At 35.9% G+C, this 26,570-nt stretch overlaps 1 protein-coding gene and 1 long non-coding RNA gene across 2 annotated transcripts; one reads left to right on the forward strand and one right to left on the reverse strand.

Moving 5' to 3' along the window:
• Positions 1-10,967: 10,967 nt before the first annotated feature.
• Positions 10,968-13,909, reverse strand: LOC132255041 (uncharacterized). The gene is made up of 2 exons (XR_009467609.1): positions 12,207-13,909; positions 10,968-11,206 (listed from the first exon to the last, which is right to left on the reverse strand). It is a non-coding gene; the product is annotated as an uncharacterized LOC132255041 (long non-coding RNA).
• A 342-nt stretch (positions 13,910-14,251) lies between these two features.
• On the forward strand, positions 14,252-17,711 carry LOC100244676 (receptor-like protein kinase FERONIA). The gene has a single exon (XM_002277548.5). It carries the CDS (start codon positions 14,538-14,540, stop codon positions 17,223-17,225), a length of 2,688 nt encoding a protein of 895 aa, XP_002277584.3. The 5' UTR covers positions 14,252-14,537; the 3' UTR covers positions 17,226-17,711.
• The last annotated feature ends 8,859 nt before the right edge of the window (positions 17,712-26,570 follow it).

Genomic DNA, 26,570 nt, shown 5'->3' on the forward strand with positions numbered 1-26,570 from the left:
AGAAAAAATTCTTAAAATTTAAAAAAGATAGAATAGTTTGTAGGGTAAAAAGAATGTGGGGAATGATAAGAAGAATGAGAGGAATCCTTATATTCTTAATACTCTTTCCCACATTTTTTGTATTCTCTCCAATTTTGATATTTTTGCCTTTTAAATTTATTTTTGTTCATAATTTTCATCAATTATTAAGTGTAAGTAGTATGAATAAACAATATTAGAATGAGAAAAAAATTCTTAAAATTAAAAAAAAAAAATGAAAATTTTGAAAGGTAGAAGAAGTGAAGATTCTTCACATTTTTCGTATCATTCCTCATAATCCTTACCCTTTCCAATTTTGAAGTTTTTTACTTTTAAATTTTTTTTGTTTATAATTTTCATCAATTGCAAAATGTAACTGGTATAAATAAAAAATATTAAAGCTATTTGAAGTGGAGAAAAAGAATTCTTAAAAAAAAAAAAAAAAAAAATGAAAATTTTAGAGGTTACAAAGAGTATGGGAAGTGTATGAAGAAGGTGAAGATTTTCACATTTTTCATACTCTTCCTCTCACATTCTTCTTATCATCTCCAAAATTTTAGTGTTTTATTTTTTAAAAAGAAAAATTAGAATATTTTTTTATCATTTATAAGCCTTATTAATATGGGTAAACAATATTATATCATTTTCAAGTGGGAAAAAAAATCTTAAAATTGAAAAAAAAAATGTAAAATATCTAGGATACAAAGAATGTGGGGAAGGATATGAAAATTTTAAGGAGTCCTCACATTGTTCATATTCTTACATTCTTTGTACCCTAAAAAAAAAAATTGAAAATTGAAAAAAGTGTAAAATATCAAGTGTACATAGAATGTTGGAATGGTATGAATAATGTAAAGATTCATCACATTATTCGTATTTTTCCACACATTTTTCGTACCATCTCCGATTCTTTTAGTATTTTAATTTTTTAAGAATTTTTTTATCATTTATAAGTCTTAATTAGTATGAATAAACAATATTATTGTATTTCTAAATAAAAAAAAATCTTAAATTTTAAAAAAGTATGAAATATATGAAATGCATACCTTTCTCACATTTATGATACCCTCCACAATTTTTTAGTGTTTAATTTTTAATTTTTAATTTTTACATAATTTCCACCAATCCTAAGTGTATATAATTGGTGTTTTTAAATTTCAGTGAGTGAATTTGAATTTTTAATAATTTGTTAAAAATAAAACAATGTGAATGATATGTGATGAAATTTTTATTTTTATTAAGTAAATATGTTTTATAAATTTTATATCATTTTTATTTTTATTTTTATCCAATTCTATTTTTTATCTCAATATTTATGTGTTATTTATTTCATTCCTATCCATTATCCATTTAAAACTAATCATTCCTATTCATATACTATTTATTTTATATAAACTCAAATAACTATTATCCATTAAATTTAATTATAAATTATGTATTATTGTGGACCCCGTATTTTCGTGCTCAACGCGTTTCACACTCGAATGGCGAGCTCGATTTTTATTTGAAAAATTATTTTATTGAAAATGATTTGGAGTCGCCACTTATTTTTGTTTTATTTTTAAAGGGTAAACAACATAAGAAAGAAAAACCCTAAATATGACTCATTGTTTTGGAAAAGGTAGTCTGTGAAAAACCGGATCGGGTTCGGGGGTCAGGTTACTTATCAGGAAGGTATGGTAAAGACCGTAGCACCCCTCTAAGTCCTTAAAGTCGGGTCTCTACTAATAAAATGAAGTTGACATGACAACCAATGAGAAAGTCAATGAAAACTCAAATTGATCATGCACGTATGAGAATAAAAACATGAATATAAAGTGACCAGAGTGAGAATAGGTGTGTACCTAGGCAACGAACCGTTATGCGCTATCAAGAGAGGGGGTTAGCGCACAATTAAAGAATAATCTCATGCATGTCATAGAGCATAATAAAATTAATCATGTATGATAATCGGATCAATCAATCAATCAATCAATCAATCATAAATTCACTTATGTAAGGCCCCTACCAAAGCCCGTTTATTTTAGCATGAATTAATTTCATAAATTCTATTATTCGGAATTACGGAATTTATTCTTTGCTTATTTTAAAACTTATTCAAAAATCAAAGAAGTTATGAAAGTTGCGTGCCGAAGGGAAATGGCAGCAAATTTTATTAAAAACAGGATTTTGGAACCTAAAAGAAACTTAAGGATGAAAAATGGGAGAGTTGAATTTTATTTGAAAATCGAAATTTGAAAAGTTATTTACAAAATAGACTTTGAAAAATGATTTGAGGAATAAGAGTGGGAAATCATTTATAGGAATAAAATAAGGATGGAAAGAATAGAAGGGTGGCACGTGACATAAAGGTGTTCATGCATAATGATGTCTTGCACGTGGGCCCGAGGGGCAACTGATGTAGCTTGTGGGATTGATGATATCAGCTGATATATTCTCTGACTTTCCCCTCCTGGCGACCACCATATAAACCATGCATGCCTTCAAGCATCTGGTATTTGCTTCACAAGCATAACAGATGCAGCACACACCGTCGTCACCATCTTTTTCATCACCACAGACTATGCTCTCCACTTCCCATGACTTGATTTGGCTGATAAGGGGACTCGAGAATTGTTTTAACTGGGCAAGTTTAGCGAGACACGTGTCTCCTAATCATTGGTCAGACTTTTGTAAAATGCGGCATACTCTTCTTTAATAATCTCCCCAGATTTCCTCATCCAGATGGTCATTTGCTCGTCGACCAAGGACTACTCACGTGAAGCTTCCTTGATTTTCTTCTTCAAAAATTTCCTTCTCAGTGGTCTTTCCAATCCTGTGACTTCCAGATATACTCTTCATCATCATTGTGCTTGGTAGCGACGATCACCTTCTCAAACACCAAGTAAGCCAAGTAGAATCCTATACCAAACTGTCCAATCACGTTCTCGTCAATGCCAGCAGCTGAAACTTCCACAAACTCCTCATGCAGGCTACATGGTGTGAAATACGGGCGTAAAAGGTTTGGCATATATGAGTACCTTTAGGGAACCGGGTAGTGAGAGAAATGGACGGGTGGGCATTGGAAGGTGGTGGTGAAATTAAGATAGATAAATTGTAGGAGATGGGCACGAGGAAATGAGAGATGAGTTGGGTAGTAGGCACACTAATGGACAAGGTGGATATGGATGACGGGAGAGTGAGATTGTGGGTATGGTGAGAACCCTTGAGAGCGAGGAAAGCAGTGTATGGAACCACAGTGCTTTTTCCATGAGTTTCGATGGGTCGGTATGATGAGCAGGAGTCAACTATCCATTCCTTTGTATACAGCCTGTTTGTGATACACGGATTGAAGGTAGTGCTCTCAAAGACTATAGACGATAACCCAGAAAGACCTGCATCGGATACTCACGTTGAAGGCTCATGCTCCGCAAAGGGACAAACCCCATTTGGGGATTTTATAATACCAATCCAACCACGCTTCAAGGATGAAACCGCAGACTTCTTCATATGATGCATCTTCAGGAAATTAGCCCCGCTCCCACTGATCCAAAACTGAAACTGGATAATCATTAATTTCTTCAACTCTTTCAGAGCAATGAAACTGAGACTTTTGCATAAAACCCAGTTAGCCCAATCGAAAGAAAAATCAAAGGCTGAGACACAGTTTCCTCGATTGCACAAACTTTGAGAGCAATATCTGTCACGACCCAAATTCCGGGCGACCCAAAATTTGACCCGTGATCCCAGGTCAAAGGTTTGACCCTAAGGGTTCCTCCTATTCCATGTTGGCAGTCAACCAAAACACTCTGGATTTTTTTTTTTATACATCTCACTAGAATTCTCATAATTTACAATATCCCAAAACTACTCAAAACAACAAGATTAAATAAATATTCATTATAGTCCAAAATAAAAGTTCTCAATTAACAACTTAATCAAATAAAGCTTCATAGCAAATCCATGAGTCATAATTGCTAAAACAAATCCCCAAAATCCAAAAAGAAACACAATAACAAATAAATGTCACGCTCCACTAGGCCTCTCCAGGAGCATCCTGAAGTCCTCCCTGTCCCACCTGTGGATCCTCAGGAGAGATATCTGCATCTAAAAAGGTGTAACAAGGAAGGGGTGAGCATTTCCACATTGCTCAGTAGGGTGCCTAACACCCAAGGGGTTAAAGGGATTACTAAGTTCAAAGAATACGAAAAGAACACTTCAACACCACAGGAACAATTCAACAGTGTCAATCAAACCACATAGTTTAATATATATAATTTTATACCCAATTTCACAATATTCAACAATTACATGAATGCACATGAACGTGTGACACACAGTCATACAATGCACTATTGTTCTCGGGCTTTCACCGAAGGATACGCGTCCGCACCCAAATACACTCCCCATTCGGAGTCTTCCCGGGGTAAACTTTTGGGTCTTTCACCCTAGGGATCTCTCTCCCTTCTTAATTCGCCTCACACGGGCTTCCACTTCTCATCTCTATTTCATTTTTTTCCATTTCATACACTTTTCACAATCTTCATGATTTTATTTATTTATTTATTTATTTTCACATAACCATGATGCAATGAATGCCACAATTCCAATGTTCCTCAATAATTCAACAATCTCAACATTCCCCAATAATCCAATCACACAATTTCACACATTACAATTTCCGATAATATCCCAAATAAATATTAAAAAAAAAATTGCATATCAACAATCTTGAGATTTTACCACACTTACAAAATTTTTCAACCATTATAATAATTTCTAATATCCAAAATTAACTAACTATTTACCCTAAACTTTTCGAAAATATTCTAACCAATGCCTAAAAATTCACAAATCATTATATTTAAAATTTATCCCAAATTTTGGAATTTTCCAACCCATCTAATAATTTTTTAACCTTTCAAAACAATTAATTATCAATTAAAATCAATTTCCCGAAATTCCAAAATTTCCAAACAAATTCCAAATATTCTAGAAAAATTCACACAACATCCATAATTCCTAATTAACTCATAATGACAATATCTATAATTTTTTTCCAAGGGAAAAACATAAAAATTTAAGTTTTAGGGTTAGGGTCCCCTACCTCAGATCTGAAAATTTAGCCGTTAAAAACAAAATCAGCCACCGCAGGCTTGTTCGTCTAGTCGAATAGAATACTTCCTCCGAATTTGGGCCGAAACGGAGATCGTTTGGCCGTTCAAACGTCCGATCAAAATTCCGGCAAGTGCCCTAATTTATGAACAGTGCCCTTTTCTCTCTCTCTCTCTCTCCCGCGTGCTGCACTTTTCCAATTTTCACCCTTTTCCTTTTTTTTTTTCTTTTTCTTTTTACTAACAGCCCAGCCCACTTCACATGGCTTTTTAAAAAAAACCACCAGCCCACTTGCTCCAAGCCCAACTCAAAAACTAAGCCCAATCCATTATTATTGTTATTATTTCTTTTCTTTTATTTTCTTTTCTTTTCTTTATTCTAATTGTTTTATTTAATTTCCAATTCATTTTTTTTTTCATTTTAACACACAATTTTATTTATTAACACCAAATAAAAACTAATTTTCTTAATATTATTATTCATCAATTTACTTTAATTAATTAATTTATTTTTCTTAATTAATTCTAATTAATCTTAATTTATTTATTTTTCATTTTTCGTTTTCGTTTTTCGTTCCCGTAAATTTCCAATTTCTAAAATCCTAAGAATTTTCTATCCTAAGGCTGACATGGCATAAAATTTCAACTCGTTTAATTGACCGACGCAATAAAACGAAATTCACCAATCCGAAATTGACACGTGTTCTCCAAACGCTTTTCTTTTTGACTTTTCAACCATCACATAAATTAAGACTTTTCAAACTAAAATTGCTAACGTGACATAAAATACCCGGTCATTACATCCTACCCCCCTAAAAGAAATTTCGTCCCGAAATTTAAACTAGCTTACCTTAAAATTCGTAGAAGAGTTGCGGATAGTGTCGTCTCATTTCTTCCTCAGGTTCCCAAGTGGCTTCTTCTATCCCATGGTGTTGCCACCACACTTTGACTGCAGGAATCACCTTGTTCTTGAACCTATGCTCTCCAACTTCCAGAATTCGTAAAGGTTCCTCCACATAAGATGTATCTTCACTAATCTGAACATCTTGCATGTCCACTACCCAAGTTGGATCTGGAGTACACTTCCTTAGCATCGACACATGGAAAACATCATGCACAAGGGACAACTGTTGAGGCAAAATTAACTTGTATGCCACTGGGCCAACTCTCTTATCAATCTGAAATGGTCCCACAAACCTAGGGGCTAACTTCCCCTTCTTCCCAAATCGAAATATGCCTCTTCGAGGGGACACTTTTACAAACACCCAATCCCCTTCCTCAAACTCCAAGGGCCTTCTCCTTTTATCTGCATAACTTTTCTGTCTATCTTGGGCAGTCTTAAGTTTTTCCTTGATGAGTTGTATCTTCTCTGTAGTCTCTTGGACAATCTCAGGTCCCAATAAACGACTCTCACCCATCTCTATCCAACACAAGGGCGATCTACAAGGTCTCCCATAGAGTGCTTCATAAGGTGCCATGCCAATACTAGATTGGTAACTGTTGTTATAAGCAAACTCTGCCAAAGGTAAGTAATCTGCCCAATTTCCTCCAAAATCCAAAACACAAGCCCTTAACATGTCTTCTAAGATCTGGATCACTCTCTCTGATTGACCATCTGTCTGAGGGTGAAAAGCGGTGCTAAAATTCAGTTGGGTGCCCAAAGCCCTTTGTAAACTCTGCCAAAACTGAGAAGTAAACTTAGGGTCCCTGTCAGACACTATAGATACAGGTATCCCATGCAATCTCACAATCTCCTGTATATACAACTTAGCCAAAGAGTTCATGGAATCAGTAGTTTTCATGGCTAGAAAATGAGCTGACTTAGTAAGACGGTCCACAATCACCCAAACTCCATTTTTCTTGCTTCTAGTTCTTGGCAACCCTATCACAAAGTCCATAGTGATATTATCCCACTTCCACTCAGGTATAGGTAAAGGTTGCAACAACCCTGCAAGCCTCTGATGTTCAGCCTTCACTTGCTGACAAATCTGACAATTAGCTACAAACTGAGCAATATCTCTCTTCATCCCACTCCACCAAAACTGCCTCTTTAAGTCTTGATACATCTTGGTATTCCCAGGGTGGATGGTATACTTCGCCCTATGAGCATCTGCTAGAAGTTCATTTCTCAACTCCACATCTTTTGGCACACACAATTTCCCTTTGAACCTCACACTCCCATCTTCATACATAGACCAATCTTCATCTATTTCACCTGCTACCAACTGGGCTTTAACCTTTTCTAAAAACTCATCATGAACTTGGGCCTCCACTATTCTTTGGATAACCATTGGTCTAGCTGATATGCTGTACAAGCATGGACCACGTCCTTCCTGACTAAGACATAGCTCAAAGTCCTCAATAACTGCATGCATCTCAAACTCTCTCAACCCCAAGTTAGACAACTGGCCATAACTCTTTCTACTCAAGGCATCTGCTACAACATTCGCCTTCCCAGGATGGTAATGAAGGGCAAAATCATAATCTTCCAATGTCTCCATCCATCTCCTCTGCCTAGAGTTCAAATCCTTTTGAGTGAAAATGTATTTCAAACTCTTGTGATCAGAGTACACCTCAAACTTCTCTCCATACAAATAGTGTCTCCAAGTCTTTAGGGCAAACACCACTGCTGCAAGCTCCAAATCATGTGTTGGATAATTCCGCTCATGCTGCTTTAATTGTCTTGAGGCATAAGCTACCACCTTGCCTTGCTGCATTAGCACACACCCTAGCCCCACTGTAGAAGCATCACAATAAATGGTAAACAACTCTCCACTAATAGGAACAGTTAACACTGGAGCAGTGGTCAATTTCCGCTTCAATTCCTGGAAAGCATTCTCACACTCCTCATTCCAATCAAACTTCACCCCTTTTCTAGTCAACCGAGTCATTGGTGCTGCAATTCTAGAGAAGTCTTCCACAAACCTCCTATAATATCCAGCCAACCCCAAGAAACTTCTAACCTCAAATACATTGGTAGGCCTTTGCCACTCCTGTACAGCTTCCACCTTTGAATGGTCTACTGCTATTCCTGCCTCAGAAACCACATGGCCTAAGAAGTTCACTTCAGTAAGCCAAAACTCACTTTTGTCTAACTTCCCATACAACTGATGCCTTCTCAAAGTTCCAAGGGTGGTCACCAAATGCTGCTTATGCTCCTCCAAACTCCTGGAGTAGATCAAAATGTCATCCACAAAGACAATCACAAACCGATCCAAGTAAGCACGAAATACCCTGTTCATTAAATCCATGAAAGCAGCAGGGGCATTAGTTAACCCAAAAGGCATGACTAAGAACTCATAATGCCCATATCTTGTTCTAAAAGCAGTTTTAGAAACATCTTCTTCCCTAACCCTCAATTGATGATACCCAGTTCTCAAGTCAATCTTACTAAAATACTTCGCACCCTTCAACTGATCAAACAAGTCATCTATCCTTGGAAGAGGATACTTGTTCTTCACAGTAACTCTATTCAACTTCCTATAGTCAATACATAATCTTAGTGTACCATCCTTCTTCTTCACAAACAACACTGGGGCTCCCCATGGCGATGTACTTGGACGAATAAAACCCCTACCCAACAATTCATCTAACTGAGTTTTCAATTCTTTCAACTCAAGAGGGGCCATCCTATAAGGGGATACTGAAATAGGATCAGTTCCTGGGTATACTTCAATAGAGAAATCAAACTCTCTATGCGGTGGTAAACCTGGTAACTCATCTGGGAATACATCCTGAAACTTCCTCACCACTGGAATTTCTGTAATGTCCTTCTGGGCTTTCTCCTTACCACGAAGGCAAGCTAGGAAATTTATTGATCCCTTCCTCAACACATACTGATAACACTGATCGGACTGCGAAAAAGGCAAACTAACACACTTTCCTCCAACAAAGCAAACCTCAAATCCCTCTGGTAGACAAAATATTATCCTGCGGCGATGACAATCAATAACCGCTCTATACACTGTCAACCAATCCATTCCCAAGATAACATCATACCCAGTCATATCCAAAATCCTCAAATCCACATTTAGTGCTCTATCTGCCAAGGTAATAACACACCCCTTGCATATTCTATCAACTCTAGAGTTCGTACCCATAGGAGACTCAATAAGTAACAAATTCTCTACCCTTTCCGATTTCAACCCCAATGCATTAGCACAAGATGCAGAAATGAAAGAATGAGTTGCACCAGTATCAAACAAAACACGCACCCAAGTACTATATACCAAAATCATACCTTCCACCAAAAGGGCATCCTCATTTGGCTCTGTTGGGGTCAAGGCAAAAACTCTTCCTGCTGCGGGCCTTCCCCTACCTCTAGCATTCGACCCCTGAGAAGAGCGGGTCTGACTCGTGGTAGTTGCCCTGGTTCCCTGCGCTGCTGGGGGCAATTGTGGCATCTGATAGTAAGGCAACTGAAGTTGAGGAGGCTGGAAAGACACTACTGACTGTTGCTGAGAACTTCCCTGAGACTGAGGTCGTGCCTGCTGTGTGCCTCGCAATGGGTAAGCCCTCCATAAATGGTCTCCTGATCCACAACCATAACATACTCTATTAGCAGCCACCCCCTGAGCAATCTGCCCCCCTCCTGCATAGAACGAGGGACGCCTCTCAAACTGCTGAGTCCTCTGCCTCTGCTGTGGCCCCTGAGAACTTTCCCCCATTCTTTGTTTCCCTTTTCTGTCCTCCTTTTGCTCTCGAATTTGGTTGGTTTCGTCAATGTCCTGCTCCACCAACAAAGCCCTCTTAACCAACTCAGAATAATCCCTTATTGCTAGTGGGACTAATCTGTTCCTAATAGCAGGTCTCAACCCCTGCTGGAACCTCCTAGCTTTTTCTCCTTCCTCACTGATCATCCCCAAAGCAAAACGAGACAACTCTGAGAAACGTGACTCATACTCCAGCACTGACATGGTTCTTTGGATGAGGTGCTCAAACTCCATCCTCTTGGCATGCTTAGCCACTTCCCCAAAATACTTGCCTAGGAAGATTCTCTCAAATTCCTCCCAGGTCATAACCTCAGTGTCATACACCCTTTTCATTGATTCCCACCAGAAATCAGCTTTGTCCACAAGCATATATGTTGCCAGACCTACCCTTCTTTCCTCAGGTATGTCCAGTCCCACCAGAATTCTTCTCATCCTCCTCAACCAATGCTCAGCTGCTTCAGCACTGGGCTCTCCATTAAAAGATGGAGGCTGCATCACCATGAACCTCTTCATTGCTTCCATTTGGCTCATTACTGGCCTCTCAGTGCGGCTCCTCCTATGTGAGTGGCCTGAATCCTCATGGCCCTGGGTACCTCCTGCTCTCCTGGAACCCTGGCCTCTCATCAATTCAACAGTTTCTCTCAACTCTCTTCTTACTTCTCGGAATTCTTCTCTAACTGTCTCCAACTCCTCATTCCTCTCTGATCTTCCTCCTCTGGTCCTTCCCGCCATTTCAAGTTTAACAAACCCTAATTCAATCACATTACTAAGGTGAGCAAAAATAAATTTCACATATACACACTTAGCAACTTCAACAATTATCAAAACTTTCACTTTCATACACTCTCAATACATAATTCAATTAATCATCAACTTGTTGATTAACACATACAAAAATCATAACATTACAACACACATAAACACCCACAAACATTGATCCCAAGGTATTATTGCAACCTTGGCTCTGATACCACGCTGTCACGACCCAAATTCCGGGCGACCCAAAATTTGACCCGTGATCCCAGGTCAAAGGTTTGACCCTAAGGGTTCCTCCTATTCCATGTTGGCAGTCAACCAAAACACTCTGGATTTTTTTTTTTTATACATCTCACTAGAATTCTCATAATTTACAATATCCCAAAACTACTCAAAACAACAAGATTAAATAAATATTCATTATAGTCCAAAATAAAAGTTCTCAATTAACAACTTAATCAAATAAAGCTTCATAGCAAATCCATGAGTCATAATTGCTAAAACAAATCCCCAAAATCCAAAAAGGAACACAATAACAAATAAATGTCACGCTCCACTAGGCCTCTCCAGGAGCATCCTGAAGTCCTCCCTGTCCCACCTGTGGATCCTCAGGAGAGATATCTGCATCTAAAAAGGTGTAACAAGGAAGGGGTGAGCATTTCCACATTGCTCAGTAGGGTGCCTAACACCCAAGGGGTTAAAGGGATTACTAAGTTCAAAGAATACGAAAAGAACACTTCAACACCACAGGAACAATTCAACAGTGTCAATCAAACCACATAGTTTAATATATATAATTTTATACCCAATTTCACAATATTCAACAATTACATGAATGCACATGAACGTGTGACACACAGTCATACAATGCACTATTGTTCTCGGGCTTTCACCGAAGGATACGCGTCCGCACCCAAATACACTCCCCATTCGGAGTCTTCCCGGGGTAAACTTTTGGGTCTTTCACCCTAGGGATCTCTCTCCCTTCTTAATTCGCCTCACACGGGCTTCCACTTCTCATCTCTATTTCATTTTTTTCCATTTCATACACTTTTCACAATCTTCATGATTTTATTTATTTATTTATTTATTTTCACATAACCATGATGCAATGAATGCCACAATTCCAATGTTCCTCAATAATTCAACAATCTCAACATTCCCCAATAATCCAATCACACAATTTCACACATTACAATTTCCGATAATATCCCAAATAAATATTAAAAAAAAAATTGCATATCAACAATCTTGAGATTTTACCACACTTACAAAATTTTTCAACCATTATAATAATTTCTAATATCCAAAATTAACTAACTATTTACCCTAAACTTTTCGAAAATATTCTAACCAATGCCTAAAAATTCACAAATCATTATATTTAAAATTTATCCCAAATTTTGGAATTTTCCAACCCATCTAATAATTTTTTAACCTTTCAAAACAATTAATTATCAATTAAAATCAATTTCCCGAAATTCCAAAATTTCCAAACAAATTCCAAATATTCTAGAAAAATTCACACAACATCCATAATTCCTAATTAACTCATAATGACAATATCTATAATTTTTTTCCAAGGGAAAAACATAAAAATTTAAGTTTTAGGGTTAGGGTCCCCTACCTCAGATCTGAAAATTTAGCCGTTAAAAACAAAATCAGCCACCGCAGGCTTGTTCGTCTAGTCGAATAGAATACTTCCTCCGAATTTGGGCCGAAACGGAGATCGTTTGGCCGTTCAAACGTCCGATCAAAATTCCGGCAAGTGCCCTAATTTATGAACAGTGCCCTTTTCTCTCTCTCTCTCTCCCGCGTGCTGCACTTTTCCAATTTTCACCCTTTTCCTTTTTTTTTTTCTTTTTCTTTTTACTAACAGCCCAGCCCACTTCACATGGCTTTTTAAAAAAAACCACCAGCCCACTTGCTCCAAGCCCAACTCAAAAACTAAGCCCAATCCATTATTATTGTTATTATTTCTTTTCTTTTATTTTCTTTTCTTTTCTTTATTCTAATTGTTTTATTTAATTTCCAATTCATTTTTTTTTTCATTTTAACACACAATTTTATTTATTAACACCAAATAAAAACTAATTTTCTTAATATTATTATTCATCAATTTACTTTAATTAATTAATTTATTTTTCTTAATTAATTCTAATTAATCTTAATTTATTTATTTTTCATTTTTCGTTTTCGTTTTTCGTTCCCGTAAATTTCCAATTTCTAAAATCCTAAGAATTTTCTATCCTAAGGCTGACATGGCATAAAATTTCAACTCGTTTAATTGACCGACGCAATAAAACGAAATTCACCAATCCGAAATTGACACGTGTTCTCCAAACGCTTTTCTTTTTGACTTTTCAACCATCACATAAATTAAGACTTTTCAAACTAAAATTGCTAACGTGGCATAAAATACCCGGTCATTACAATATCAGTGATAAACCTCCGAAGGACTTGCAGAGAAGCTTCAAAAATCCTCCGTCATGTCCATCTTTGCAAGTCACCCGATATAGTAACCGCTAATTCAGAGGAGAGCCACCAAGCGACTCCATAAGCAATGAGACAGCATTTACTCAAATTCAGGAACCGAACTTTTATGAAATCCCAAGGCCATGATAGCCAAACCCTTATTCTTGTAGGTGTAAACAGCCACCGAGAATAGAGAATAAACCATGAAAGGGACAAGCATAAAGAAAAGAAGAAAAAGAAACAGAGCATCCAATGGATGGGTGGGAAGAATCAGATGAAAGCAAGATCCAGGAATATGACACAGACAAACAAAAAGAACTAAAGAAGAGTTAGATCATTCTTAATCAAATTTCATATGAAGAACCAAACATGTGTTATGCATAGCACCATAACCCAGAAGATATCAATGACGATCAAAGCATGGTTTGGCGAACATACCTGAGAAAACTCCTTTTCTCTCTCACTCTGCAGCTTCAAGAATCTCACTGGAGAAAAGAAAATCTCCCTCAAAAGTCTCTATCTCCTAGCTGAAAATATCTCCTCCTCCACAGCAAAAAGGGCACCTCCCCTCCCTATCTGCAGCCCAAACTCAAAAAAAAACCTCTCTGCAACTCTCTTTCTCTAAAAAGCTCCTCTCCCACAGCTGAAAAAACACCCTCTCCCCCCAAAACACCACCCCCTTTCCACCTGCAGCTGGCCTGCTACTCTTCAACAGAAACGCACTCCTCTCTGAAGATCCCTCCCCAGGTGTCAACCATTCATTGGCTCCTTCAACTCCACTACCTGCTTCACTGAAGGCCAATTACGAGGTGACACGTGGTTCCTTGAGATTGTGACACCTGTCCAAAGTTAGCTGCAGAAAATGAGCCCCAAACGGGATCTACAATTATCCATTTAAATCCACCCTTTTAGAATCAAACATCATATTTTAATTAAATAAAATTTAAATTTAATGAAAATCATTTAATAACAACCGGTTACTCCCTTAACCGGTCATATCCTTTTTTTTTTTCATTTTTCTTTTTTCAAATTTAAAATGGATGGTCAAGATCTAATCTTGGACTTCCAACGGATAAAAAAAAGTTTCGGTACAGTACCGCATTCGGTACTGTAGAATTTTCCTTAACAAAGTCTACTAAATTAAAATGACTTCCTTCCAATGGGACCTCTACGCGTTTTTTCTGGTTTCTTATAAAAGGCCCGATAAATCCAAGAAAGTAGTGGAATTCCAGTCGCCACAGTCACCAGTTGCAGATTGGCTATGTCCTCCACTTCCACCACAGCCTCAACTACGGATCCAGCTGAACGGTCTCGGCGTTCGCTTGTGTTGCTCTGATCCTTCCACCTTCGACTTCCTACTTCCATCTTTACTGCCAGACTGCCAGTACCAATCCTACGCACCGTCTGAAACATCAGCACTCCTTATGTCATCACACCCGGCTGAGACCCAGCTGATCCCTTTATTTTCGGTTTCATCAAATTAATGAGTTTGGATCAAATCAATCCCATGCTCACCTTGGCTGTCTATCTTTCTTCCTTCTTTCTTCAATTCCTCATCTCCATGGCCGGGGATGAGTCTCCGCCTTATAGGCCCACTGATAATATTCTCCTCGACTGCGGCTCATCCATCAACACAAAGTCTCCTGACGGCAGGACTTGGCAAGGTGATCAAGGGTCAAAATTCTCTGGAACTTCTGATGTTCAAAACTCATCCTCATCATCCAAAGCTTTCCGGCAAGACCCATCGGTCGACCAAGTTCCATACATGACCGCTCGTATCTTTAACTCCTCGTTCACATACAGCTTCCCTGTTTCAGCCGGACCCAAGTTTGTCCGCTTCTACTTCTACCCAACTGCGTACTCTGGCCATAATGAATCCGAGTTCTTCTTCTCCGTCACATCAGGGGTGTACACCCTCCTAAGCAACTTCAGCGCTTCTCTTACAGTTGCTCCTATGGGGTCCGGAGTATCTTCCCTTGTTAAAGAATTTTCCATCAACGTGTGGGACAACCAAATACTCAATATAACCTTCTCTCCATCCCCAAACTCCTGGGCCTTCGTTAATGGTATTGAAGTCGTTTCCATGCCAAATCATCTCTACGGACAAATTGACCTTAAATTGGTTTCCGCGGTTCAGCAATTTGAAATGGATAACTACACAGCCCTTGAAACTGTTTATCGTTTAAATGTTGGTGGCAATCATATCCCGGCGGAAGCAGACAGTGGAATGTTTCGGTCCTGGAGTCAGGATGACTCTTACATATACGGAGGAAATTTGGGGTTGACACCTAACCTGGATATCCGCATACAATACACTCAGACGACACCGCCTTACATTGCACCACGTACAGTCTACACCACTTCACGCACCATGACTAAACAAGAGGAGATAAATAAGAGAACCAACTTGACGTGGCTCTTCCATGTGGATTCTGGGTTTTATTATCTTGTTAGGCTTCATTTCTGCGAGTTGCAATTGGAGGTAACCCGTCCAGGTGAACGAGTTTTTTCTATATTTCTTAACAATCAGACAGCTGAAGAAGAAATGGACGTCATCGTTAGGAGTGGTGGCACAGGATATCCAATTTATCAAGATTATGTTGTTTATTTGTTATCCGATGGCAGCCGAAGGAAGCAGGAGCTGTGGCTCGATTTACATCCTAATGCGGATAGCAAGTATGCTAACGTAATATTAAATGGATTAGAGATGTTCAAGTTAAATAATTCCAACGGTAGTCTCGCAGGACTCAATCCTGATCCGGTACTAAATCCTCCTCCCTCGGAACAGCACCCAAACTCCCCGGTAAAGCCCAACAATAGGGCGCCACTGGTGCTGATAACAGTCATTGTAGCTGCGGTCGGCGGAGTAGTCGCACTCTCTCTTCTCTGGTTCTTGGTTCTCCGACCGCGGATGAGAGTGAAACACGTTGGTGGCATCAGTCGGGCAAAGTCATCTTGGGTCCCATTTTCCTACACGACAAGGTCCACAAGCACCAACGGCTCGTCACTACCGGCCGATATCTGCCGCCACTTCTCCCTTGCCCAGATTAAAGACGCCACATGCAACTTCAACAAGAACTTCATCATCGGCGAGGGAGGGTTCGGAAACGTTTACAAAGGCTTCATCAAAGGCGGCTCCACCACGGTTGCGGTTAAACGGCTGAATCCATCATCAAAACAAGGTGCCCGCGAATTCGAAACAGAGATCAGAATGCTGTCCAAGCTCCGCCACATCCATCTCGTGTCTATGATCGGTTACTGTGATGAAGAAGGAGAGATGATCCTTGTCTACGATTACATGGCTCGTGGCACTCTTCGTGATCATCTTTATAAAACAAAAAACCCTCCACTCCCATGGAAGCAACGCCTTCAAGTCTGCATTGGGGCGGCGCGTGGATTACACTACCTTCACACAGGCGCGAAGCATACAATCATTCACCGGGACGTCAAATCCACCAATATCCTGTTAGACGAGAAATGGGTGGCCAAGGTTTCGGATTTCGGGTTGTCTAGAGTAGGCCCCACGAGTATGACCCAGACCCACGTCAGCACAGCAGTGAAGGGCAGTTTCGGTTACGTGGATCCAGAGTATTTCCGGTTGCGGCAGTTGACGGAGAAGTCTGACGTGTACTCGTTCGGAGTGGTGCTGTTTGAAGTGTTATGCGCTAGGCCGGCGGTGATTCCCGACGCTCCAGAAAAGCAGGTGTGTTTAGCAGAGTGGGGCCGGAGATCTTATCGGAAAGGAGCCCTAGTTCGGATCATGGACCAAAATCTGAGGGACGAGGTTGCGCCAGAGTGTTTGAAAAAGTTTGGGGAGATCGCTGATAGCTGCGTGCGTGACAAGGGAATCGAACGGCCACCAATGAGCGATGTGGTGTGGGCCCTTGAGTTTGCACTGCAGCTCCAGGAGACGGCGGAAAGGAACTCCCAAATCAACAGTGGGGATGAGGTGTACATTGGTCGGGTTGGAATCAAACCGGACGGCTCACAACCGAGCCCAATTACTGTGACACGTGGAGGTACCAGCACCAGTGATCACGATGACCTGATCTCAGTGTCAAGCTCAAGCACTACCGTCACGTCTAGGGTGAGCACTAGTCAAATGAGCGTCCCCAGTTACGACCACGTCAGATGGGTGTGCTCTGAGATAGATAATACAAAGGGACGATGAGATCAGCCCGGTCAGGTCATGCTCATGGATCTCACAGCAGAGAAGGGTAGTCAGGATTAGGTGTCAGCTGAGTCAACTCGTAGAGTAGAGTAGCTTCTACCCCGGTTTATGTTGACTTAGACTTAAAAGTAATGATTAAAATATCACGTAAAATGAAACGCAGATATAGATATATATATATATATATATATATATATATATTTTATAGGTTAAAAGTGAGTCAAGTCGTTTACGCGTTTATTGATATGTAGACGTGAGAAGTTGGTGTGTGAATAATGGCCTACTTCGCTTTCACGCGGATGGGAAAATGGTGGCCATGGAAGACCACTTGGGTTGCTGCTTTGAAAGTGGAGGTTCAAATAATGCACATTAAAAAGGAAAATGAGAAGAAGTGGGAAAGGAAAAGGATGTAAAGCGACAAAGCGTAGCTTGAGAATTTCATGGTGTATAAAAAAGAAAAAAATAATTATTCCCTACTTTGTTAAAGTTTGCCAATTTTCTAAACAAGAGATTATATGCAACAATTTCTCACAAAAAAAATGTTAAAAAAAAACTATGAAAAAGAAAACAAGCTATTATGGTAAAATAAAAATAAAAATGAGGAGTTTAATAATTTGTTAATAGAAGCAATGAGTTTAATTTTTTAAAGAAATTTATTAAAAAAATGTATTATGAATTATGCAAAAATAATAATAATAATAATAATAAATGTTCATAAAGTAAAGAAAATAAATATTATTTCTTAAATTAAAATGATAAAATATTATTAATCTTTGATTGCTCTTTATTTATAAAAATATTGACAGAAGTGGATTCTTATCATTATGTGTTTAATTTTGTACATTTTTTTCATGATTTTGTGCATCTCCTTTATTATTCTCATTTTATATTTTGTCATTTTGTATATTTTTTATTCTTTTTCTTAATACGTTTTCTCAAATCGGAGTGGCAATAGTCTGAAAACATGGTACAGACATCTTTTGGCAAACACTTGATAAAAATATATATCAAATTATTCTTTTTTTTTTTAGAATTGGAATCCATTAGAGGGTGAAGTCTATTCCCTTTAAATTGAATTTTTGTCTCCTCAACTATTATGACCATGGCTTTATTATCCAAATAAAAACTTATGCATACTCTAAAAATATTTTCTCTCATCTTTTTTAATACTAATTATTGATTACTTATATCTTTGAAGAGCTACTTTATATTGACTAAAAGAAGGGTAAGGTTGTTTAGTAAGCATAGCAAGTGAAAAAAAAAATTCATATCTTTATCCTAAGCTATGAGCGAATTGATAAACTTTGTCTTGGTTTAAAATTGGTTTTTGATCGCAAAGAAATTGTCACAAATGTGAAGATTTTAGCTATACCAACTAAAGGTAAAACACCCAAAAGATGGGGTGAATTGAGCGTTGATATCTTTTTGCAAATTTAAACAAGTTAATTTAGATGAATGTAAGAAACAAATGAACAACAATATAACATATAACAATAAATGAAACAATTGCATAGAGTAAATAGAGGAGGGATAGAGAGAATGCAAAAACAAGATTTTTATTATGGTTTGACGTAACCCAACCTACATCCATTTTCCTCAAACTCCAATCGAGATGATTCGAATTCCACTAATTTAAAGCTTTTAAAGCCAAAGCCTTCAAACTTTTTGCTCTTGGATTCCTAGTTCTAATGGATCTTCCATAAGCCTCAAGAGATGTCTCACTCTTGAACAATCCTTCAAATAATACCCTAAACTTGATAATTCATAAGTGATACCTCGCATTTGGATTTCTTTCCTCGAGTGATACCTTACACTTGAGCTCACTTCATTAGGTTTATAAGAATTGAATTTTCAATACATGCAAATTCCTAGTTTATAAATTTTTACTCAAGGATACAAAAAAACTAGAATTGATTAGGTGCACTAAGAATGGAATGTAAGTTTAAGCTCAATGCACTCAAAATATGTTCCTAAGGCTCAAGAGATGATTGAATAATAGTTTGGAACTTTTCTCTCATTTATAAACAAAGTATAGAACCTTATATGGGAGCTAATGGTCAAATTAGTCGTTAGAAATAAGCTTCCCAGAATCGAATGTCCACTTGGTCATCTATTTACTAGCAGTTGAAGGCTAAAAGATAGAAATGGACAATCAGTTGGTCGTTCACCTTGCCATGTGGACAGTAGCTAAAAACCCTTCACTAGAGCAAGTGGCCGACTAGGTGGACATCAACTTAAAGGTGTCCAATGGACCAGGTTGCCCATTTTGGCCCATGGCCCAGCAGGCCAAAAGGCTAGGCCAGGCCGACACAACCCAACTACTGTAGCGGGTTGGGTTGGCATGACCCAAAGGAGCATGTAGTGCTGGGCCTAAGGAGATGGCTAGTTGTGCCATCATATCGGCCCATTTTGATTAAAAAAAAAAAACCAAATTCAAATATGATTTTTTTTTTACTATTTTTAAAAACAAAAAATTAACATTTCTATAGATTTTACAATTACAAACTTAATAAATATAAATATAAAAAATAAAAATCATAATTATTAGAGATGTTTAAAGTAACAAAAAGAAATTTCATTTAATAATGAAAAAAAATAAAGACAAAATGACTTAAAAAATTAAATTAAAAATTTTAACAAAGTCAGTGGCCCATGAGTTGTGGGCTGCTGGCACAGCCCGTTAGCATGACCTATCGACACGACACAACATGACATGATTGGCACGTCACAACATGACACGATTGGCCCATGAGCTTATGGGTCGTGTTGGGCCACCTATTTGGTTTACATAAGTTGGCTTGGCCCGATACGATTTTTAAGTGGGTGGTGTTAGCCTGACACGTTGACCCATAATGGCTCCCTAAACATTGGGCCTTGGACACCTCTACATCCACTTGGCCTCTAATAGAGGAAGCCCAAAAACAAAGCATCTAAATGTTGACTTGTGCTCTTTTGACATAAGATTCTAGCTTTATGTTGCCTACTTCAACTAGTTGTAACTTATTTGTTTCACATTCAATTCACACTTTGTTTGAAGTGTTGGATTCTTAACTTTGAGTTCAAATTGACATGTGGCTTGCTCCAAAATCAATTTGGTCAATTTTTCAAAATTGACCTCAAAATGAAAAAAATTGACCTCAGAATGAAAGTATATGCATCTACCAAGTTTTGAAATCTAACTCTTGTCCAACTTAAAATTTCAAACCTCTTTTCTCTTATTTGTTGAACTTTATATCTCTTTCCATGATTTTCTCTTCTCATTTCTTGTGCTATGCATTGCTCCATTTGCATTTATTGCATCTTTTTATCCTCTTAAACTATTTCTTTGTTCTTTTTGAGTTCCTCTCTTGTTCCATATATTTTCTTTTTAATGGCTCCAAAGAGATCTTCTTGCCTTTCACACTTAAATATAATTATTAGAACCAAACTTTGTTTTGTTATCATCAAAATATGAGATTAACCAAATATTGGTCTAACCATATGTATCTTCAAAGTCTCTTAAATATTCTTCAAGAAATCGTGAACTTTTTTATTTTTATTTTTATTTTTTGAGCTATCAACTTACATTTTATATATATATATATATTCCCAACTGTAATAGGGTGCAATTGCTTTTTAAGAGAAGTTCACACCTCATATATCATGTTAACACAAAAATCATACTAGAAGCATCTTCTTTCATGGTTCTAAGAACTCATGAAGTGAGAAATCCGTCATTATCGATCCATAATTGATATTACAAGATAGGACTTTCATTTTCCTCATCATTCTTAATTTCTTCAATAGGTTTTTCCCAACTTAAGAAATGGCAAAGAACAGTGACACCATGAATTAAGAGGATGATTTGATTTTCTCATAATAGGAAATTTCTGGTTCTTGACTTGAATAAAATCAAACTAGGATAAGACTTTTGCTTCCCTCCTTATCCCTAATTTTTTTAGCATGTTTACTTAAGACATGATGAAGAATACCAACAACACAAACTAAGGGGATGAATTGATTTCCCCATAGTAGAAAATTTGTGTTGTTTAGCTTGATTGAGTCAAACTAGAATATTGATGGGAGGCTTGGATATTAAGATCAATTTTTTTTTTCTTTTCAAAAAGGAAAACATGATTTTTGAGCTAGAGGTAAAGCCTTTTTATGACATTTGACCTCTTTTGGAGAAGGCTTGAATTCGACTTTCCTCTCCTAACTCTAATAATATGAAGAATTTAATAATTTGGCAATAAAATCAGTAAGTTTTATTAATTCTTTTCAAAAATATATACAAGAATGTATTGTCAATTACACAAAGAAAGAAATAATAAATATTTTAAAATTAAGAAAAATAAATGTCATTTCATAAATTAAAAGAATAAAGCATTATTAATATTTGATCGCTCTTGATTTAAAAAAATATTAACTAGAGTGGATTCTTATCATTATGCACTTGATTCTATGTGCCTTGTTCATGATTTTGTGTATCTCCTTCATTGTTTCCATTCTATGTCATGTCATTTTGCGTCCTTTTCTATTTTTTTTTAATAAAAAATAGACAAAAAAAAATGGATAAGATATAATAAGAACAAAATATTTGAAAAATTATGACAATTTTTTTCTTTTTCATTCCAAAAATGTTTAAAATGAGTTTTATTTCATTTTAAGGGACTAATTATTGTTATTTTGAGATAATGATTAAAGTACCTTTATTTTACCATTTTTATAAAAATAATAATAATAATAAGTAACTTATCTTAATCTATATCGATTCAATCTCAATAATTATTAAAATAATAAAAGATAATCCAATTTTTTTTTTAATTGTAATGAAAAGGATAAAAAAATTAATTAAATTATTTCAAATTTTTATTCTTTGAAATTCTTAATTCTTTACTTAAAAATATCCATAATGTTGTAAAAGATTGAAATTATATTTTATTTCTCTTTCATTGTAATTTTTATATTTCCCTTCCCTTAAAGTTATTGTGTTAAAAATTGTTTCAATATAATAATGCTTCAATTTTTTTTTTCTTTTCATTATGTATATCTATAACTAAAGATGTGATACAAATATTCACCATTTTGTGGACCCGTATTTTTCATGTGCATTCCTACTCGACAACAAAACTCATTTTTTTGGTTGAAAAACTATATTTTTTTTTTATAAAAATTGGAGTCACTACTTCTTTTTATTTATTTTTAAAAGAGAAAATAAAATATAAAAGAAAAACCTAAAAAAATGACTCCTTAAGTTTTGAAAAAACAAGTCTTTGAAAAACCAGAGTTTAGATCTAGGAATTAGCTTACCTATTAGGAAGGTACCATAAAGGTAACACCCCTCTAAGCCCTAAAACAAAGGTTTTTACTTACTAAGTTGAGGAAAACATGAAAATTAATTGATGTATCGAGGATAACAAGGAAGGCCAAAGCTGATTATCTAACAATATGTTAAACAAGTCAAACAATCATTTTAAGATACAAGCATACATGAAATATAGTGTGTGTACCTGGACTACCATTCGAAGCACTATAATAAAACATCAAGGTTAGTTCAAATAACATACCACACAACATGCATTTCCTCTTAGTCAAAGGATCAAGCAACAATCAAAGCAACCAATAACAATATTAAACACGAAGATGTTCACACATGAAACATGCATATTTATAAAATTAAGAAACAAAAGGTGAGAAGCATACCTGAATAACATGAATTATTTAGAATGTGCTTCCATAAGATTAAGAAATAATATGACAATTCATGAATTAGTAATTTACTAAACAAAGGAATCAATTCAAATAAAGCCTATCCCAAGTAATAGAACATTTTGTCTAACACGATAATCATCTTTGGAGGTAGTGAATGGATTATTTCATCTTTAATTTCATCCACAAGATAAGTTGGATCACCATCATTCTTTTTTAACTCCCATTTTTGCTTTTAAGTTTGCTTTTCCATTCTTTAGAGTCAATAACTAGTGCAACACTAGCTATCACAACAAAAGTTGAGTATTTTACAAGAAAGTGGAGTTACAAACCAAAAGCAGTTCCTTAACAAATGCATTTCGATCAATCTGATCATCAACTAATGTTGCCTTTAGTTGTCCAGGTTTATTGTTACAACAACAAAGGTGTTCCTTATATGCTTTCTAGGTAGGCATGACAACCAAGTGGGTTGGAGACGTTGGCCCCATTCCTAACCTCATCTTGTTTATTCAAAATATTTCTCATCCTCATTCCATTTTAAAAATTAAACGAGGCGGGACAGAATGAGGCGAACATGTGAATTTTCCATACCTGCCTCGTCTCGCGCTGTTTATTATTATTATTTTTTAATTTTTTTTTTGAATTACATTAAAGTAAATACATTTTATAAATAGTTAAAATAGTATAATTTTTTTATAACTTATTTTATTGAAAAATATTTATTATTATTATTATTATCATTACTATCATATATATAAAATAGAGAAATAAAAATTAAATTAAATTAAATTTTAAAATGAATTTTATATATAATCGAGGTGATGTGAGACAAGGCAATGCCTAAACCTACCCTGAACTCGTTTTATGTTTTAAAAAAAAAAATCTCAAACTCGCCCCAAATTTGTTTATTTAAATTTGAAACCCATCCCATTAGGGGTGGAGTGAGGTAGGTACTCGAAAAAACTCATCCCGTCACCATCGTTACTTCCAGCTATTGAATGTTGATCTAACGACATTTTGCATTCCAATTATATACCCATGTTAGCATTATGGCAACATAGAGTAGGATAACAATCACAAGAAGAAAAAAAAAAGTTGTGTCAATACATGTTAGTCTCATCCCAATATAGAGAAGGATAACAATAAAAAAAAAAAGAAAAAAAAAAAAAGGAAGTTATTCTTAGCGTAGATTAATTTCCTTTACCTAAAAGATAATATACGTCATTATTATCAGGAAATATTAAATAATAAAATTAGTGAAAAGCTATTATGACTTATGAGAATATAAAAGCTTGATAGAAAATTATAAGTTAATGTAAAATTAATTGATTGTAAGTTAATGTAAATTTATGTAGCATAGCTACTTCAACATATAATTCATAAATCATGGTAACCATTTTCAAATTTTCCAAGGTTTATTATGTTATAAATATGTGGAAACTTGTTTCTCCCTTTTCAAACCCAATACCCATCTTTGAGCAAGAAAACTTGGTAGTGACAAGCAGTGAGTCTTGACATCCAACAACTGTGGACAATTACCACCACCAATGAGTTTTGACATCCAGTGATAATTGGAGGCCACCAATAGTGGCTATATCTTCTCACAAAGGTAACGAGTTTTTATAGATTTCTTTGATGCTAGTTGGTCTCAACGTTTGCTCTTCGTGATTTCTTGCAAATAAAGTGATATATATTTTCACAAAAATTCTAAATCCTCCATTTGGTGCAAAAGTGCATAGAGGATGCCATCAAATGTGTGTGTATACATCACATATATAGCCCTACAAAGAGATGAGCTTGTCCAATGTCATAAGTAGATCATAGAGGTGTTGGTATGGGGAACTAAGCCTTATTAATGTTTTTAGCACTATTTTTAAAATTGCAAAGAGTAAAAATGATAATGGCTCTTTAATTAATTATTTTAGTAGATATTTTTTGGATTCTTTTTAAGATCTATAGATGGGTAGTGTGGGAAGGAGCAATAGATAACAACATTTAATGGAGAAAGTTTTAGATTTCTAATTAAGAGAGTGTTCGCTTTGTTGTCCCTATCAGCTATATGTGTGACACGGAAATGCTCTTTATTAATGTAATAGTTTGGTTAGAGCTCAAGTAAGTATTAAATTTGAATTTAGGACAAAGCAATAAGGTGATTAATATTTTAGTTGTAATTGAGCTATAAAGTCATGTAAAAGATGCTTGACAACAACCAAGCACTACAAGAAAACAATGAAATTATCACAAGGCTTTAGTAGGGGCCAAAAAACACCTTAACTAAAGAGAATTTACTATTGCAATCATAGTTTGATCACATATGAAGGTCTTGGTGGAATGCAGGAAAGTTACCCGCTAAGGTTTACAGCTAGATGGAGATATTATTTTTATGGTCCTATAGTTGCAATCTTAAAGTCCTGCTATTATACAGTAGTTTTGGACAAATGCACTGTAGATATAGGCCCATTATAGTCACCCAACCCAAGCTTGCTACCAAAAAGGTTCATGTAAAAGTAAGCCCTAAACCATCTTTAAATAACTCAATAGCCAAACCCTCGTTCAAGCCAAACCCTCATCTCTACTTCTCTTTAACTCCGGTTCTTCATCATTGATCATCATCGTTTAGGCCATGGAGCTCATTTGATGAATCCAATTGAATTCAAAACTCTGCTTTTTGATTGATTTCGCAGATTTTATTCTTTGAAAATCTTTTATAAAAGGCTCTTAGAAGTAATTTAGTTGATTTTTTACTCAATTTTTAATGTGGTTTATGAATGATTTTTTTTTATTTATTGTTTCCATGCTTTATCTGGTTATTGAGAAAGTGTAGCAAAGGAAAAAAGAAAAGAAAGAAAAATAAAACTTGAAATCTTAAGACTTTGGTTACACCTTAGACTAGTGGAAGATTCCAAGTTTTTGTTTACTTTTCATGTGTTATTGGGAATTCAAAACACCCGAAGAAAAAAAGTTTTGATTCCCTTGTTTTAGAAGATATAATGCTTCTATATTTCAAAGATGAATTTGGTTTGTTGTTGACATGATATTTTTGTTCCCAAATTCAAAATTATCTTATTTTTTTCTTATGTCCTTATGGAATATGTTTGAATTAGTCATTCTTTTTTTTAGTTCCCCTATTTTTGAAGGTTTAGACATTTGGCTTCACTTTTCAATGTGTCAATCAATTATCTATTTTTTCACTTTGATTATGTTTGGTTGGTAAGATTTGATTTGAGGGGGTGGGGGGATAGGATTTAAAATTCCAATCCCATGTTTAGATTATGACCGAATAGGAAATAAAGAGGGATTACTAACCTGAAGTTAATTTTTAATCCTTTCTTTGAGGGATTTAAAAATCTCATGTGTTAACATGGGATATTCTTATACAAGGATTTAAAAATCTCATCTCATTTCCTCTTAACAAACTAAACTCGATACAAGCCAAGATTTGCCATGGATGAGCTTTAAGCAAATCAGATGATTTTTGAAAGAGGGTTATGTTAGGACATTATATTTTGTTTTTGTTGTTGGTAATTTTATTCCTTTTCCTTGTGGCATAGGATCTTTTTAGACAATGACTTATTCTTCATTGAAATTTTGAGGTTATCGTTTAGTCAATCAGACTATTACAAATAAGTTTGATAAGGTTTGAGTAGAGACAAATTA

The sequence above is a fragment of the Vitis vinifera genome, chromosome 14, assembly GCF_030704535.1.
Source record: "Vitis vinifera cultivar Pinot Noir 40024 chromosome 14, ASM3070453v1".
Taxonomy (NCBI): domain Eukaryota; kingdom Viridiplantae; phylum Streptophyta; class Magnoliopsida; order Vitales; family Vitaceae; genus Vitis; species Vitis vinifera.

Excerpts from the sequence above, each read along its gene's own strand:
- LOC100244676 (XM_002277548.5), top strand. The coding sequence starts at position 14,538 with ATGAGTTTGGATCAAATCAATCCCATGCTCACCTTGGCTGTCTATCTT.